The 14,852-nt window shown below is 42.7% G+C and overlaps 1 protein-coding gene across 10 annotated transcripts in view; it reads left to right on the plus strand.

Moving 5' to 3' along the window:
* The window catches only part of tpd52l2b (tpd52 like 2b), a 30,757-nt gene continuing 15,905 nt past the window's right edge, over positions 1–14,852 (plus strand). For all 10 annotated transcript variants that reach the window (XM_034235106.1, XM_034235107.1, XM_034235108.1 and 7 more), the window contains exons 1-3: positions 1–229; positions 3,285–3,466; positions 5,666–5,814. In XM_034235106.1, the coding sequence (XP_034090997.1) occupies positions 211–229; positions 3,285–3,466; positions 5,666–5,814 (350 nt within the window). In that variant the 5' untranslated portion in view covers positions 1–210. The remainder of the gene's footprint in view (positions 230–3,284; positions 3,467–5,665; positions 5,815–14,852) is intronic.

Consider the following 14,852-nt stretch of genomic DNA (forward strand, 5'->3'; position numbering starts at 1 on the left):
TTCACATAGAGCTGTTTTAGCTGAGCTGGCTGTTGGGTTGTTTGAGTTCCTGTCGACGACTTTCTCTGAGTGGGAGCAATCTCTAAAAACCAGGAAGATTAACACGTCGAGTGAGAAGCGTGTTGAAACAGTCTCCTATCCACATTTCACACCAGCTGTGTTGAGCTTTTAGCTAAAAAGGAGTTTCAGCTGTGTGGAAGCGACGCCGAAATGGACCCCGCCAGTCAAGGTAACGTTAATTGTTAGCTTAGCAAGTTAGCTCCCGTATAGCTTAGCTTCAGAATTGCGTGGACCTTTTGTCAAGCTGACAGCAAACGGTTGTGATTAATTAAACCGCCGCCACGTAGCTACTTACTCTACCCTCTTGCCGGATTGTTTGTGTGAAAGTTTGGATTAGTTTGGAGCTAATACATCATAATAATGGGATATCCGTCAGGACTGGACGGGCCCGCTTGTAAAAATGACAGGAGCCCTAAGTGAGGATCGTGTTACTAATGTCAACAACTTCCCCAGCACATTATCATCTGATATGACTGACATTTATATCATTTAATTAAGTGAGGAACAGTGTCATATTTTCTGTGAGGTTTTTCGGGGGTTTGAATCTAACGAGAGGAGCTTATATCTTGTAAACAATAGGACTTAATGTTGCCTAAACAAGTGTTAGCAGTTTGTTTTGGGGGGCTTCTCAAAGGGCAACACCAATTTGCCATTCCTTCTTATTGACCTGAATACATGCTCTCAATGTCACTCTTAATCACACTTCCTTAGCTAATAAGAGCTAGATGTGCTGACTAACTGAGCATGCATAACAGCATTGTTGCTAGCATGCTAGCTGCTGCTTTATCAATGTCACTCGTGGCTATATTGACAGCTCTTGACCTCCATCTTCAGCTCACCAGAAAGCATCTTGTGATATTCATCGTCTATTTATTTAGTTGGCTAAAAAGAAAACACAGGTGCTCCTGATTTTTCATTATATAACCCATCCTGACATTGTGCCAAACTAGTTGTTTTTGTTTTAAGTCACGTTTTACTTAAGGCAGCAATGTGTTGGATTGAGACTAATACAGCTAGACTATGGGGCTTATGGCTTCAGTATTGTATTTTTTAAATATTTTCTACAATTTGATTGTGAATAGTACATCTAATTTAAATTCAACTGAGTGTTTAAATAAAATAACAGAGGTAAATATGGTTTTGGTAGAATAAAACCCCAGACAAACAAGGCATTTCAACACAATTATTGTGTAAAACAATTTTGACAGTAGCAAAAGACAGCATTTAGGAAAGGGACATTACAATAAGCATAACTATGTAAGGAATACAATGTACATTGTATTTTCTTCGGAAGTTTTTCCTTGTACGATGTGAGGGTCTAAGGACAGAGGGTGTCGTATTGTCATACTGATATTTTGTACAAACTGTAAAGTCCACTGAGACAAATGTAACATTTGTGATATTGGGCTGTATAAATAAACATTGATTGACATTGGTTTCTCCTTTGAGGATGTCCTAATGAGACTTCCTGTGGTTTGGAATAGTGAGTGGCCATGATAGACATGTCATGCTGTCTCAGGCTTCCTGTGTCTCAGGATGAGCTCTTATAGGAAACCATTAAGATGCGCCTTCATTTCCCTGTTTTGAAGTATGACACACTGGGGTGGATTAGGGGCATGTCTGTCCGAGTAAAATCCCACTACTGATGTTCCCTAAATGAGGCTGAGCCGGGGACTCTTTCTGACTGATGCATCCTCACATGATGCTGTCATGTCTTTTGTTTTAACATTAAAAAATGTGCGTCGATGTGTGGTGGTGATAACTATTTTAGTTTTCCTGTAAAGAAAATGGCCAAACAGTTAAAAAAAAATCTCCATTCCAATAGGTGTTGCATTTATTGGCAATCTATGTCAATGAGGAAATAAATCTATTTAGCGTTTCAAAATAGAAGTGCCACAGACACTCATTCCTACATCAATATCTGCAGGAAATAGACCAGGATGCAATGCAGCAGCAAGGTCTTAAGTGGAGGGTGTAGCTGATCAAATACACGCCTCAGTGTTGCACAAACTACTCGGCCTGCTACTTTATAAACGAAGCAAATCTTGACCAAATATGCAAAATAGCTTAACTCTTGAATTCACTATTGTTGTCTTAGGGCATTCTGGGAAGTGTAGGAAATCACTTAATTTGTACTTTCCCCTTTTCTGTTCTGTATGAGCTTGTTTGTTGTCTCTCTTAAACCTGGCTGCTGTTGTTTCTGCGGGCGGGGCTGAATCCTTCCTGAATCAATATACCTTGAGGGTGGAACAGCCCAATGTCTTGTGAGCTTGTATGCGGATGTTGTTGAGACACCACATCAGTCACCAACGCTACCTGCAGATAATGCTAATCTTGGTCTTTTGAAACACTCTTATGTGTTTGTTATGTGTTTGTGCACTCATGCAGACATGGTTGCTGCACTGCTATTATGGAGAGACTCAGTGTTGCATTCAGGAGTCCTATCATGCTGAAGCAATGGTTAAGATCTCATGCTAAGCTGCTAAAGGTGAAAGTAAGACTGTTCTTTAAAAGAGGACAGCCTTACACTTCAAATCACTGCCTGTTCGCTGGTTGGTTTGTAAGTGTAGGTCTACTTTTCTTCACAAGAGGTTCGCCCACTGATTAAATGCAATTTCAATGCGCTACTATTTCAGCATTAGTCTATTTTTACTCATTGTTACAGAAAATGGTTCCAGTTTGTTTGTTCCCCTTTGTTGTGTCCTCCATGCCAGCTCTGACTGCCAAACTCCTTTATCTGCCAACATTATGAAGTTGGCTTCATTTGAATGACACTACATGTACTCATTGTCATATGAAGGTTGACATATAAAAGCTAGGTTTCAAACTGTCCTTTAACCTCAGGATAACTTAAGGTTTATTCACGAATAGATCATAGCTCGGTGTTGTTCTTATTGGGAATCGTTTCGTCTCCCTTTTATTTCTACTTATATTAATGATCCCGGACCTCCTGTTTACCGAAAGCAAAATATGTGATGGTTCTGGAAAGCATTTAGTTCAACTCCTGTCTCCGCTAATTGCCACTTTCTCTTCCTGTCGCTTATCGCCTGCTGGCACCATTAGCTTTCCCCTGGCCTTGGTTTCTGTGTGAAATATATACTGAGACAGATGATCGTATAAAACCACTCTGCTGCCTCTTTATTTCACTCTCCCATCAACTTCTTCTATTCTCCACCTTGTCTTCTTCCCCTCCCTTCCTGTTATCCCATCTCCTCCCTCTCCAGATATCAACCTGAACTCTCCTCACAAGGGCCTCGTTGCAGAGAATTCAGCCGTCCTGTCTGACGTTCAGGTGGAGGGAGTGGTGGAAGGAGCGGTGGAGGGAGCAGGAGCAAATGCATTGAACCCTCTCCCCCCTGGCCTGACGGAGGAGGAGGCTGAGGAGCTCCGCACAGAGCTCACCAAGGTGGGGCACAGATGATTAAAAGTTGTTTACATGTAGAGTCAGAGTTGTTGTGTTCAGAAAAGAATCAGAAGCTTTAATTATTAACTCAAGGCAGATTTTCTCAGGCCTGTGCCAGGTGCATAAAAGCTTTAAGGGACTTCTGATTCCACTGTTTTAGTTCCTTTTCATTATAGTTTGCTTATTTTTCATGTGACTTCAAATTATTTTCAAATATGCTCAAACATTTGTTCACATGATTTACAGCTTTACGATTTCCAGATGTTATCGTGGTTTCATCTGCAGTCATTTTAATCACAACCTTTCCCATTTGACTGATACATTTTCTCCAATGGTATTATTATGAATATATTCAGTTTGGCTGCTACATAATCCATGGTTCATTGTGCATAGAGAATCACAATGTGGCTACATCCCTTACATTTCACAAATTACCTCCAGTTCTTGACAACTCTTGACCAGTGGGTGTTTCTCAATGTCAAGGAAGGATGCTCCAGAGCCACTATTTCAAGGATGCTACGTCATCGAGTCCCGCCGAAGGACTGTTCCAATGTCCAGGATGCTTGGAATTCTACCGAGGCCGGCGTCCTTCGTTGCGGGAAATTTTGAGGCTGCACATGTGTATCCTCCGCGGTCTTAAAATCCCCACAATGCTTTGCGCACGGACCAATTTCCAAATCTTTGGCGGAAATCGTGCTCCATTTAAGGCGGGGCCTCGCATTAGCCTGTTCCACCATTCTTCGTTTTCCGAGGCTAGGAAGGATTCTTGCATCGCTTCTGAAGGACCTGACTCGGAGGGACATGTCCTACCAAGGAAGCGTCCTCGACATTGAGAAACACCCAGGTTCTTGATGGAAAACAGTATTTTCTAACAAGCATTTGCTAGAAAATACTGTTGGGATGATTTGATTAGGATCCTACGGTAATGGATCGCCAACCACCTTTGTGTTTCTCGGTGATTGAGAACAAAGGAGACTTTTAACACTTTCTGGTAGGGCTGTGCAATTAATCGTATTTTAATCGCAATTACGATTATGGCTTGCGACGATTATGAAAACAGCATAATTGACAAAATCCGATTATTTTGCTGGGTGCGCTTTCGCCCCTCCCTAAAAGCCCACTCGGCCACGTGGGAGTGACATGTGTTGTGAGTGTTCAGCGCGAGCGAAGATGTCAGAACAAGAGCAGCAACTCGTTAAAAAGAAGGGTACAACTATTTCCACTATTTGCAAGTACTTTTCCATTACATTCCACATCGCTAAAGATATGTGCCCAGTTAGCACTGTTAGCAACCAGGGCTTTAAGCAACTTGTCAACACGTTGGACAAGCGTTACGCGATGCCGTCTCGGTATTATTTCAGCAGGTCTGCGCTGCCTGCGCTATGTGACAAATGCCGTGGGGAAGTTGAGAGAGATGTGGCTTCAGCTGACTACTTTGCGACCACAACGGACCTATGGTCTAGCCCAGGGGTGCCCAACCAGTCGATCGCGAGATGTGTCTAAAAATAGAACAACAATATTCTGTTTTATCGTTAATGTCCAGTAACATAATCTTCCTGTGCCAGAATAATGCACTTGAACGCATCAAAGCTTTGTGATTGGCCGGCGTCACCCCTGTGTCGGGGCGTGGCTGAGGGTCTTCAGTACAGGTGGCAATATTGTCACCTGCCTGCGCTCATCTCTGAAACCAGACCATGTAAACAGCCTGGTGTTTCTTGCAAAACATCTTTAAGAGATGACACGAGCAGCCCTACCAGCATTTGCCATGGTGGCCAAAACATTTTTATTTGGTCTTAAATTGTAGTTCAACATTTATTTCCTGTTACTTCTGGACCATGACGGTTGGCCAGCCTTCAACGTTTAACTGAGTGGAATATGTTGAATATGTTTTACCAAAATGTTGGCTATATGTTAAGGAGTGTTCAGTAGGTTGTGACAGTGCACTGCAACATGTTTGATTTCATTTATTTTGGTCTAATTTATTTTTATTTATCATATTAATAATATATGTTTAGTATTGTTTTGGAAGTGTGCTCCAACATATTTGTTGATCTTGTTTATTGGTAAAATATTATTTGTTTTAAAGTTCAATAAATGGTCAATGAATAATCGTGATATCAATTATTGACCCAAATAATCGTGATTATGATTTTTGCCATAATCGCACAGCCCTACTTTCTGGTGACTCTGTTGTGTTTAAAGGTGGAAGAGGAGATCAACACCCTGCGTCAGGTTTTGTCGGCCAAAGAGAGACACGCCCAAGAGCTGAAGAGGAAACTCGGCCTCAGCCCGCTCAACGAACTCAAGCAGAACATCACCAAGAGCTGGGCGGACGTACAGACCTCCAACGCGTATGTAGCAACACAATTACTTAAATGTACAGTGCAAACTTTGGCTTAATCACTACCAAGCAAGTTTATTTTTAAATGTTCTATCCCACGCAGTCTTCATCAATTTGAATTTAAGTGTGTTGTAAACAATTATTCAGTCTTTTTGTTACTTTAGCAGCTAGTTACCTGGTTGAGTAGCTTCAGCACTCTCACCCTGAAAGATACTATTGTGAATAGTAAGTTTTGCGTCTTTCCATAATTTTTTCTTTTATTACCAATTTTTTGTATTGCTTTAATAATTACATCTTTAAGTTATATCTAAATTAGGGCTGTCAAACGATTAACATTTTTAATCAGATTAATCACAGCTTAAAAATTTATTAATCATGATTAATCACCATTCGAACTATGTCCAAAATATGTCATTTATTTATGTATATTGTTGTGGGAATGGAAAGATAAATGAAAGAAGGCGGATATATCCATTTCACATACAGTATCTATGTTTATTATAACATTTTTCTGCGTGTCAAAATGAAAGACAACCCACACACCTATCAATCATCAAACCGTGGGGTCTTAATTCATTACGTGTTGATTTCTATCAACGGGGGAGTACTTCAGGAAAGTCGACAGAGGGGGGGCGGCTAGTGGAGTTCTTCGTGACCACAGAGTGTGAGCGTTGTGATCAGCTGTTTTAAAGCAGTTCTCCAGTGAAGGGGGGAGTCTCCCTCCGCAGCCGGTTGGGGTAGTTTTGGCACAATTCCGTTGTCCAGACCGACGTTAACAGCAGCCCTATCTGTGCACACGGAGACCGACTCTGTCGTCCGGTGATCTAACCGCCTTCTGGAAAAGCTTCACAAGTACGTCGGTACGCAAATGCGCTTTGTGACACAAGTGACGGTACGCATTTCAGATTACGCACATAACCTGCGTACCAGTTATGTGCACCCCTGTACTACAGCAAAAGTATTCTCCGTCGGGACTTCCTGCAACAACACCACGCCGTTATCTTGATTCTGATTGGCCAGAAGACATTATCAAAGATGTTCTATTGAGAAGACGATCATTACGTGACAAAAGTTTTCAAAACCGTGGCTACTGAAATCAATCTTACTAACTGTCTGTGCAATTTACTCCGCGTGAGTTGGCAGACTTTATTTTGCTTACTTTAACATCATTTTTCATGGTGGGGCTAAGCCATTTCTTGGTATGGGTGTAGCCTACCCCAGCCATACCCTGGCGCTGCCACTGGTGGGATGTATGGGGCGGGCCATTCTGCACATGCGTTAAATGCGTTAAATATTTTAACGCAATTAATTCAAAAAATTAATTACCGCCGTTAACGCGATAATTTTGACAGCATTAATCTAAATGTAATGTGAATATGGAGCTACACTTACTAGAAGCTGTTATAGACTCTGGATTATTTTCTGCTTTGGGAATTAATCAAGGCAACAGTCATATTATTTGTTTCTATTGAAATAAACGCTTACCCGAGCCACAGTTGTTAAATATTAAGAAACGTATATGATGTCCCTTTTAGTTCAGGATATGGGTAGAAAACATCAGTAGCTTTTTCTACCTTGAAAGGGGCATCACCCCATATGCAGACATTAAGAAATATTTAACACGATGGAAGAGTAAACATATTTTCACCAATGCAGTTTGCTTTAGGTTCATACTGTACACATGTTTCCATCCCAAATGGCTGTGAGCACAGCACACTGAGATGAATCAGCCCTTTCTCTGATAACGAGGGCTTTATCAGGAAGAGCCAGTCACAGCGTGACTCACCTTGGTGACGCATCCCGGCTTCTGAAGTCTTAACACTACTTCCTGCACAGGTTATACATGAGGACTGTAACGCTTTTAAACAGATGACTTCAGCAGAGGAACAGTTGCTCTGTTTGAGATGAAGTGAATTACTTTAACATTATCAAATCATTGTATGTTAGCAACTTAAATGGTAAGATATTCTTAATTATTTATTTACCAGCTGTGGTTTTTGCCCTCAGCTGGGGGTATTCACTCAGGGAAGAATCTTAATGGGCACACAACAAACTTCTCGTTAAATGATGAACGTCGTTATTTTTCTGATGAAACATTTCATTACTTAGCTGCATTTTAAAAGATGTGTATCAGCTCAGAGAAAAGTAGAGTGTCTCTTTCCCTTTATTTCATTTATATAAATTCTATCATTCAAAAAACATCCAAAATTCAGAACCCAACAGTAAACAGAAATGCTTTTGACCTCCAAACTAATATGACCACATGTATTTACGGTACACTTGCCAGACAATAACTGACCCGTTAGGGCTGTGCGATTATGGCAAAAATCATAATCACGATTATTTGGGTCAATAATTGATATCACGATTATTCATTGACCATTTATTGAACTTTAAAACAAATAATATTTTACCAATAAACAAGATCAACAAATATGTTGGAGCACACTTCCAAAACAATACTAAACATATATTATTAATATGATAAATAAAAATAAATTAGACCAAAATAAATTAAATCAAACATGTTGCAGTGCACTGTCACAACCTACTGAAAACTCCTTAACATATAGCCAACATTTTGGTAAAACATATTCATTATTCCACTCAGTTAAACGTTGAAGGCTGGCCAACCGTCATGGTCCAGAAGTAACAGGAAATAAATGTTGAACTACAATTTAAGACCAAATAAAAATGTTTAGGCCACCATGGCAAATGCTGGTAGGACTGCTCATGTCATCTCTTAAAGATTCTTTGCAAGAAACACCAGCCTGTTTACATGGTCTGGTTTCAGAGATGAGCGCAGGCAGGTGACAATATTGCCACCTGTACTGAAGACCCTCAGCCACGCCCCGACACAGGGGTGACGCCGGCCAATCACAAAGCTTTGATGCGTTCAAGTGCATTATTCTGGCACAGGAAGATTATGTTACAGGACATTAACGATAAAACTGAATATTGTTGTTTTATTTGTAGACACATCTCGCGATCGACTGGTTGGGCACCCCTGGGCTAGACCATAGGTCCGTTGTGGTAGCAAAGTAGTCAGCTGAAGCCACATCTCTCTCAACTTCCCCACGGCATTTGTCAAATAATACCGAATGAAATAATACCGAGACGGCATCCCGTAACGCTTGTCCAACGTGTTGACAAGTTGCTTAAAGCCCTGGTTGCTAACATTGCTAACTGGGCACATATCTTTAGCGATGTGAAATGTAATGGCACCTGTAATATCTCTGTCTCTGCGAGCTCGTCGCGTAGGCCGTTGCTCTGTACAATGCGTCCTGAATCGATGACTGTGATGATGTGGTGGATGAAGTCGAGCGGCATCTGCTTTTTGTTGTATTACTGCTCGGTCGTATTGCACTTTGTGGTTGTATTTCAGATGATTAAAGAGATTGGTTGTGTTAGCGTGTGGTGCCAACACAACCTGGTAACAAATCCTGCACTGTACTTTGTTTTGCTCCACGTCGGACTCCTGAAAGCCAAAGTACTTCCAAATAGTGGAAATAGTTTTACCCTTCTTTTTAACGAGTTGCTGCTCTTGTTCTGACATCTTCGCTTGCGCTGAACACTCACAACACATGTCACTCCCACGTGGCCGAGTGGGCTTTTAGGGTGGGGCGAAGCGCACCCAACTAAATAATCGTATTTTGTCAATTATGCTGTTTTCATAATCGTCGCAAGCCATAATCGTAATCGCGATTTAAAATACGATTAATTGCACAGCCCTATGACCCGTATACAATAACAGATGCAGTTCTTAAACAGCGTTAAAGCCTGAATTGGCTTCTAAAAGATGCTGCTGCTGCTATATTCAATTCATTTGATTTAAATTAAATGTTTATTATTAAAAGGACCACACAAAAAAAACATTATTTTCAAAAAGAGGAAATACAAATTCTGCCTCATTGGTACACAAATAATAATCAACAGACACGAAAAACATTACACAGTCACTTTAGCGATTATAAAGTAAGATCAAAACTTGGTTCAACATATTTAAACCAGCATCATTATTCACACAGTTACATTACATTACATTTAGCTGACGCTTTTGTCCAAAGCGTCTTACAATAAGTACATTCGCCCAGGAAGACACAACCTTGAAGAAAACAGAATCATATAAGTACATCAGGTTTCATAGAGCCAAACATTTCAAGTGCTACTCAACTGGCTTTAGATAAGCCAGTCCTTTATTAGTATAAAAGTGCTTCATTAATAGTTCTAACGCTCGAAGTGGAGTCGAAAGAGATGAGTTTTCAGTTTGCGCCGGAAGATGTGCAAGCCATCTGCCGTCCTGATGTCAATGGGGAGCTCATTCCACCATCTTGGAGCCAGGACAGCAAACCCACGTGTTTTTGCCGATGGGAACCTGGGTCCCCCTCGCAGCGAGGGCGCAGCGAGTCGCTTGGCCGATGCAGAGCGGAGTGCACGCGCTGGGGTGTACGGTTTAACCATGTCCTGGATGTAGGAAGGGCCAGATCCATTCGCAGCATGGTAAGCAAGTACCAGTGTCTTGAAGTGGATTCTAGCAGTTACCGGAAGCCAGTGAAGGGAGCGGAGGAGCGGCGTGGTGTGGGAAAATTTAGGAAGGTTGAAGACCAGACGAGCCGCTGCATTCTGGATGAGCTGCAGAGGTCGGATGGCACATGCAGGTAGACCAGCCAGGAGGGAGTTGCAGTAGTCTAGGCGTGAGATGACGAGAGCCTGGACCAGAACCTGAGTCGCTTTCTGTGTCAGCTGGGGACGTATCTTCCTGATGTTGTAAAGCGTGTATCTGCAGCAACGGGTTGTAGCAGCGATGTTTGCAGTGAAGTACAGGTTGTTATCTAGGGTCACACCCAGATTCCTTGCAGTCTGAGTCGGTGTTACGTTCCCTTCTAAATCTAGGGGCGGTACAAAGGGAAGTAACCACACACAAGGATGACCAAGCACGACAAAAAAAGGAGAGAAAACCGATCTCTTAGTAACGCACCAGTCGTTTAATGACCAAAAAAGAAACACGTGCTCACCAGCCAATTTGCACAGAATTATACAGCATCGATTATAGCACGGAGCTCCCCTCCTATCAAATGGCAACACACAGGTCTGCACACATGCAGCCAGAGGAGGAAAAACGGAGAGCCCACTGCAGTCTTCCTCCGGGCCTATATGGAGGCCCTGATTAGGAATTCGGAGCACCTGGGGAGAGGCTGCACCTGGGGAATCAGAGGGAGAGAGAGAGAAACACACATACACGACCACACAAACACTACGGCACGTAACAGTCGGGGAAACAACTGAGGTGCCGATGTTGATTGTTAGGTCAAGAGTGGGACAATCTTTTCCCGGGAGGTAGAGCAGCTCAGTCTTGTCAAGGTTGAGCTTGAGGTGGTGAGCAGACATCCACTGAGAGATGTCAGCTAGACAAGCAGAGATGCGTGCAACGACCTGGGTCTCTGAGCGGGGAAAGGACAGAATTAATTGGGTGTCATCAGCGTAGCAGTGGTAAGAAAAACCATGCGGGCTAATGACTGATCCGAGCGAGTTTGTGTACAGGGAGAAGAGGAGGGGACCAAGAACAGAGCCCTGAGGGACCCCTGTAGTTAATTGACAAGGGTCGGACTCAGACCCTCTCCAAGTCACCCTGTAGGTACGGTCTTTCAGGTATGAGGTGAGGAGGGAAAGGGCAGAGCCTGAAACTCCATGTTTTTGGAGAGTGCGAAGGAGGATCCGATGATTCACCGTGTCGAATGCAGCAGACAGGTCCAACAGGATGATGACAGAGGAGAGGGATGCAGTTTTGGCAGTGTGCAGTTCCTCCGTGACAGCAATGAGAGCAGTTTCTGTGGAGTGACCTGCCTTGAAACCAGACTGGTGCGGATCCAGAAGGTTGTTCTGATTGAGATAACAGGAGAGTTGTTTAAAGACAGCGCGTTCAAGTGATTTAGACAGGAACGGGAGGAGAGAGACAGGCCTGTAGTTTATAACATCAGACGGGTTGAGAGTGGGTTTCTTTAGGAGAGGGTTTACTCTTGCCTCCTTGAGACTGTTTGGAAAGTGACCAGAAGTTAGAGAAGTGTTGATGAAATGGGTGAGAAACGGTAGAATATCAGGAGCGATAGTCTGAAGGAGGTTTGAAGGGATAGGGTCCAGAGGACAGGTGGTAGGGCGGGCAGAGGTAATGAGGGTAAGAACCTCACTTGGAGAGAGAGGGGAAAAGGAGGTTAGTGTGTTGGTGGAAGGAGGGTCTGGTGACCCAGCGGTGAGTAAAGGTCAGTCAGAAAAAGAAGAGCGAATATCATCAACCTTTTTTTCAAAGTGGGTAACAAAGTCGCTTGACAGAAGGGGGGAGGGGCTTTTGGAGGGTCCAAGAGGGAGGAGAAGATGGAAAATAGTTTTTTAGGATTGGAATAGGAAGATTGGATCTTATCTTGAAAGAAAGTGCTTTTTGCCTGAGAGATCGAAGCAGAGAAAGAGGAGAGGAGAGCTTGATAGGTTAGGAGGTCGTCACAGTGTTTGGATTTCCACCATTTCCGCTCTGCTGCCCTAAGGACGGTTCTATTAGCACGCAGCGCATCATTTAGCCAGGGAGCAGGAGGGGACTGACGAGCCTGCCGAGATGTGAGAGGACAGAGAGAGTCCAGAGTGGATGAGAGAGTAGAGAGGAGAGTTTCTGCAGCAGAGTTTGGTGGCAGGAGTTGGAACGAGTCAGAGGAAGGGAGGGCTGAGAGCACCGATGAGGCAAAGGTAGAGGGGGAGAGGGAGCGAAGGTTACGGTGGACAAGTGCAGGATGAGAAGAGATTAGTTTGTTATGTTTGGAAAGGGGTAGAGAGAATGAAATGAAGAAGTGATCGGATGTGTGGAGCGGGTTTACAGAGAGGTTAGAAGTAGCGCAGTTCCTTGAGAATATGAGATCAAGGACATTGCCAGCTTTATGCCAGTTGAGTCAGGTAGCTTCATTTAAAGCCCCATCAGTGCTTTGAGATTCTCTGCTCTTCCCTAACCCTCCCTCTCTGAGCCAGCTTGCTCCGAGTCCCAGCTGAGCATCGCAGTGTAACACCCTCATGTCTCTGTTTCTAGCTTTGTGAAAACCACTGAGAAACTGGGCGAGTGGAGTGAGAAAGTTACCAACTTGGAACTGTGAGTCTGTGCACTGTTTGCTGCGTCTGGGCTCCCGCCGTGTTTGCTCTCTCACGCTCTGAATCGCTTTCACTAAAACACTAACCTTCCCCGTTCGCACCTTCTAACCATGGTTGGGAACGCTGGTGTTGACCTTCGTGTCTGTCAGGAGGAAAACCATTCCCCTGGCGTCTGTTCAAATCCTTTTTTTTTTTACTCATGTTGCAGGAAATGATGTTAAGGAACAATAACAATTTATCTGCTGAACTTCATTGGAGAATGTGAATGGTCTCGAATGCTTGTACTTCTGTCTAAAAGTAGTACTTCCAGTTTGGGCTGCATGATTATGGCCGAGATGAAAACAACACATATTTAACATAATTATTGATAAAAGCGACAATTATATTTCTATACATATATAAGGCTTTCATTATTAGATTAGTTGTGCATCCCTACTTCTGCTAATACTGTCATTGGTATAATTTCATAGGTGGTGGATTTTGACCCTGTTCGGGAGCTTTTTGGGGTTTATGCAACGTTCTGTGTCAGATCTGGGATCTGTACTTCTGCTGCTGTTAGAATGTGTTACATATATGGCTAGACTTGTAGCACTGAAGTGGGATTTGGTGTGTGTTTCAGTTTCTAGCCCTACGGCTTTAGTTACATAACTGATTCACCTGAATCTGTGTTTGTCTACTGAGGACCGTGACGCACATTTTTGATAATGGAGATTTTTTTAAGGTGGAACTGTAAGCTGACGTGGCAAGATGTAAATCTTTGCTGATAAAAGTAAAACTACAGGATTAAATGCATATAACTTTCTTCTATTTGATCATATACATATTATTACGTTTTTTTTTCTCCTCATTTTAACATCCCCACGTCCCTCCTATCAGCATCATTCGTCTGTTCTTAGGCCCTCTCCCAGAGGTCAGGTGTCCTGTCTCCCTCGATCCAGAAGTGATGACACGCATCCTGCTCTCGACTTCCTTTTAGAATTCTCAGATACTATATAACCTGTGGCCACTGTTTCATCTGATTCTGCATTTGAAACAAAACACTCAAATCACAGGGATGTTTTCTGGGCTGTTAGATCAAGTAGAAGGCGAGGAGTTTCGTTTAAATGAAGTAACCCATTTTTTATTATAATTGTTAACTTTAGCTTGCCTTGCTAAACGATATGTCTTATTTAGTTGTGTATGGTAACCTAGTTGGCACAAGCAGACGACTTGTGTGTTGCAAATCATAATCTATTAAGCCACACTCTAATGTGTGCTTGTTGCATAAGGATTTCAGCTTGAGGGCGAATTAGCTACATCAAATCAATTGGCAGTAATGATGTCATTACATTACATGTCATTTGTTAGACGCTTTTATCCAAAGCGACTTACATACATTCAGTACTGTGGACAATCCCCAGAGGAGCAATTTGGGGTGAAGTGTGTTGCCCAGGGACACAACCACATGACACTGACTGCAGTGGGACTCAAACTTGCTATCCCCTGATTCGAAGTCCAGCACACTATCCACTGAGCCACAGCCTCCCTGTAATAACCAGTGATCAGCTGATGCCCATTAGTAATGCCCGGATTGTTTTGTTCTGCATTCATAACTAAAGCTCTAAAGCGCTGCAGTGTAAGGTAGAAACTGAATCTGAGCTTACGTTTGTTTGTTCATGTTGAAGATAAGAGAATGCTTACAACTCCTTTTCAAAGACACACTGACACTGCCCTACAAAAATAATTGGCGAGTATAGGTAGTTGAAATGTCTCAACGACAGATATATTACATTACATTACATTGCATTTAGCTGACGCTTTTGTCCAAAGCGACTTACAATAAGTACATTCGACCAGGAAGACACAACCTTGAAGAAAACAGAATCATATAAGTACATCAGGTTTCATAGAGCCAAACATTTCAAGTGCTACTCAACTGGCTTT

The sequence above is a fragment of the Gymnodraco acuticeps genome, unplaced genomic scaffold, assembly GCF_902827175.1.
Source record: "Gymnodraco acuticeps unplaced genomic scaffold, fGymAcu1.1, whole genome shotgun sequence".
Classification (NCBI taxonomy): domain Eukaryota; kingdom Metazoa; phylum Chordata; class Actinopteri; order Perciformes; family Bathydraconidae; genus Gymnodraco; species Gymnodraco acuticeps.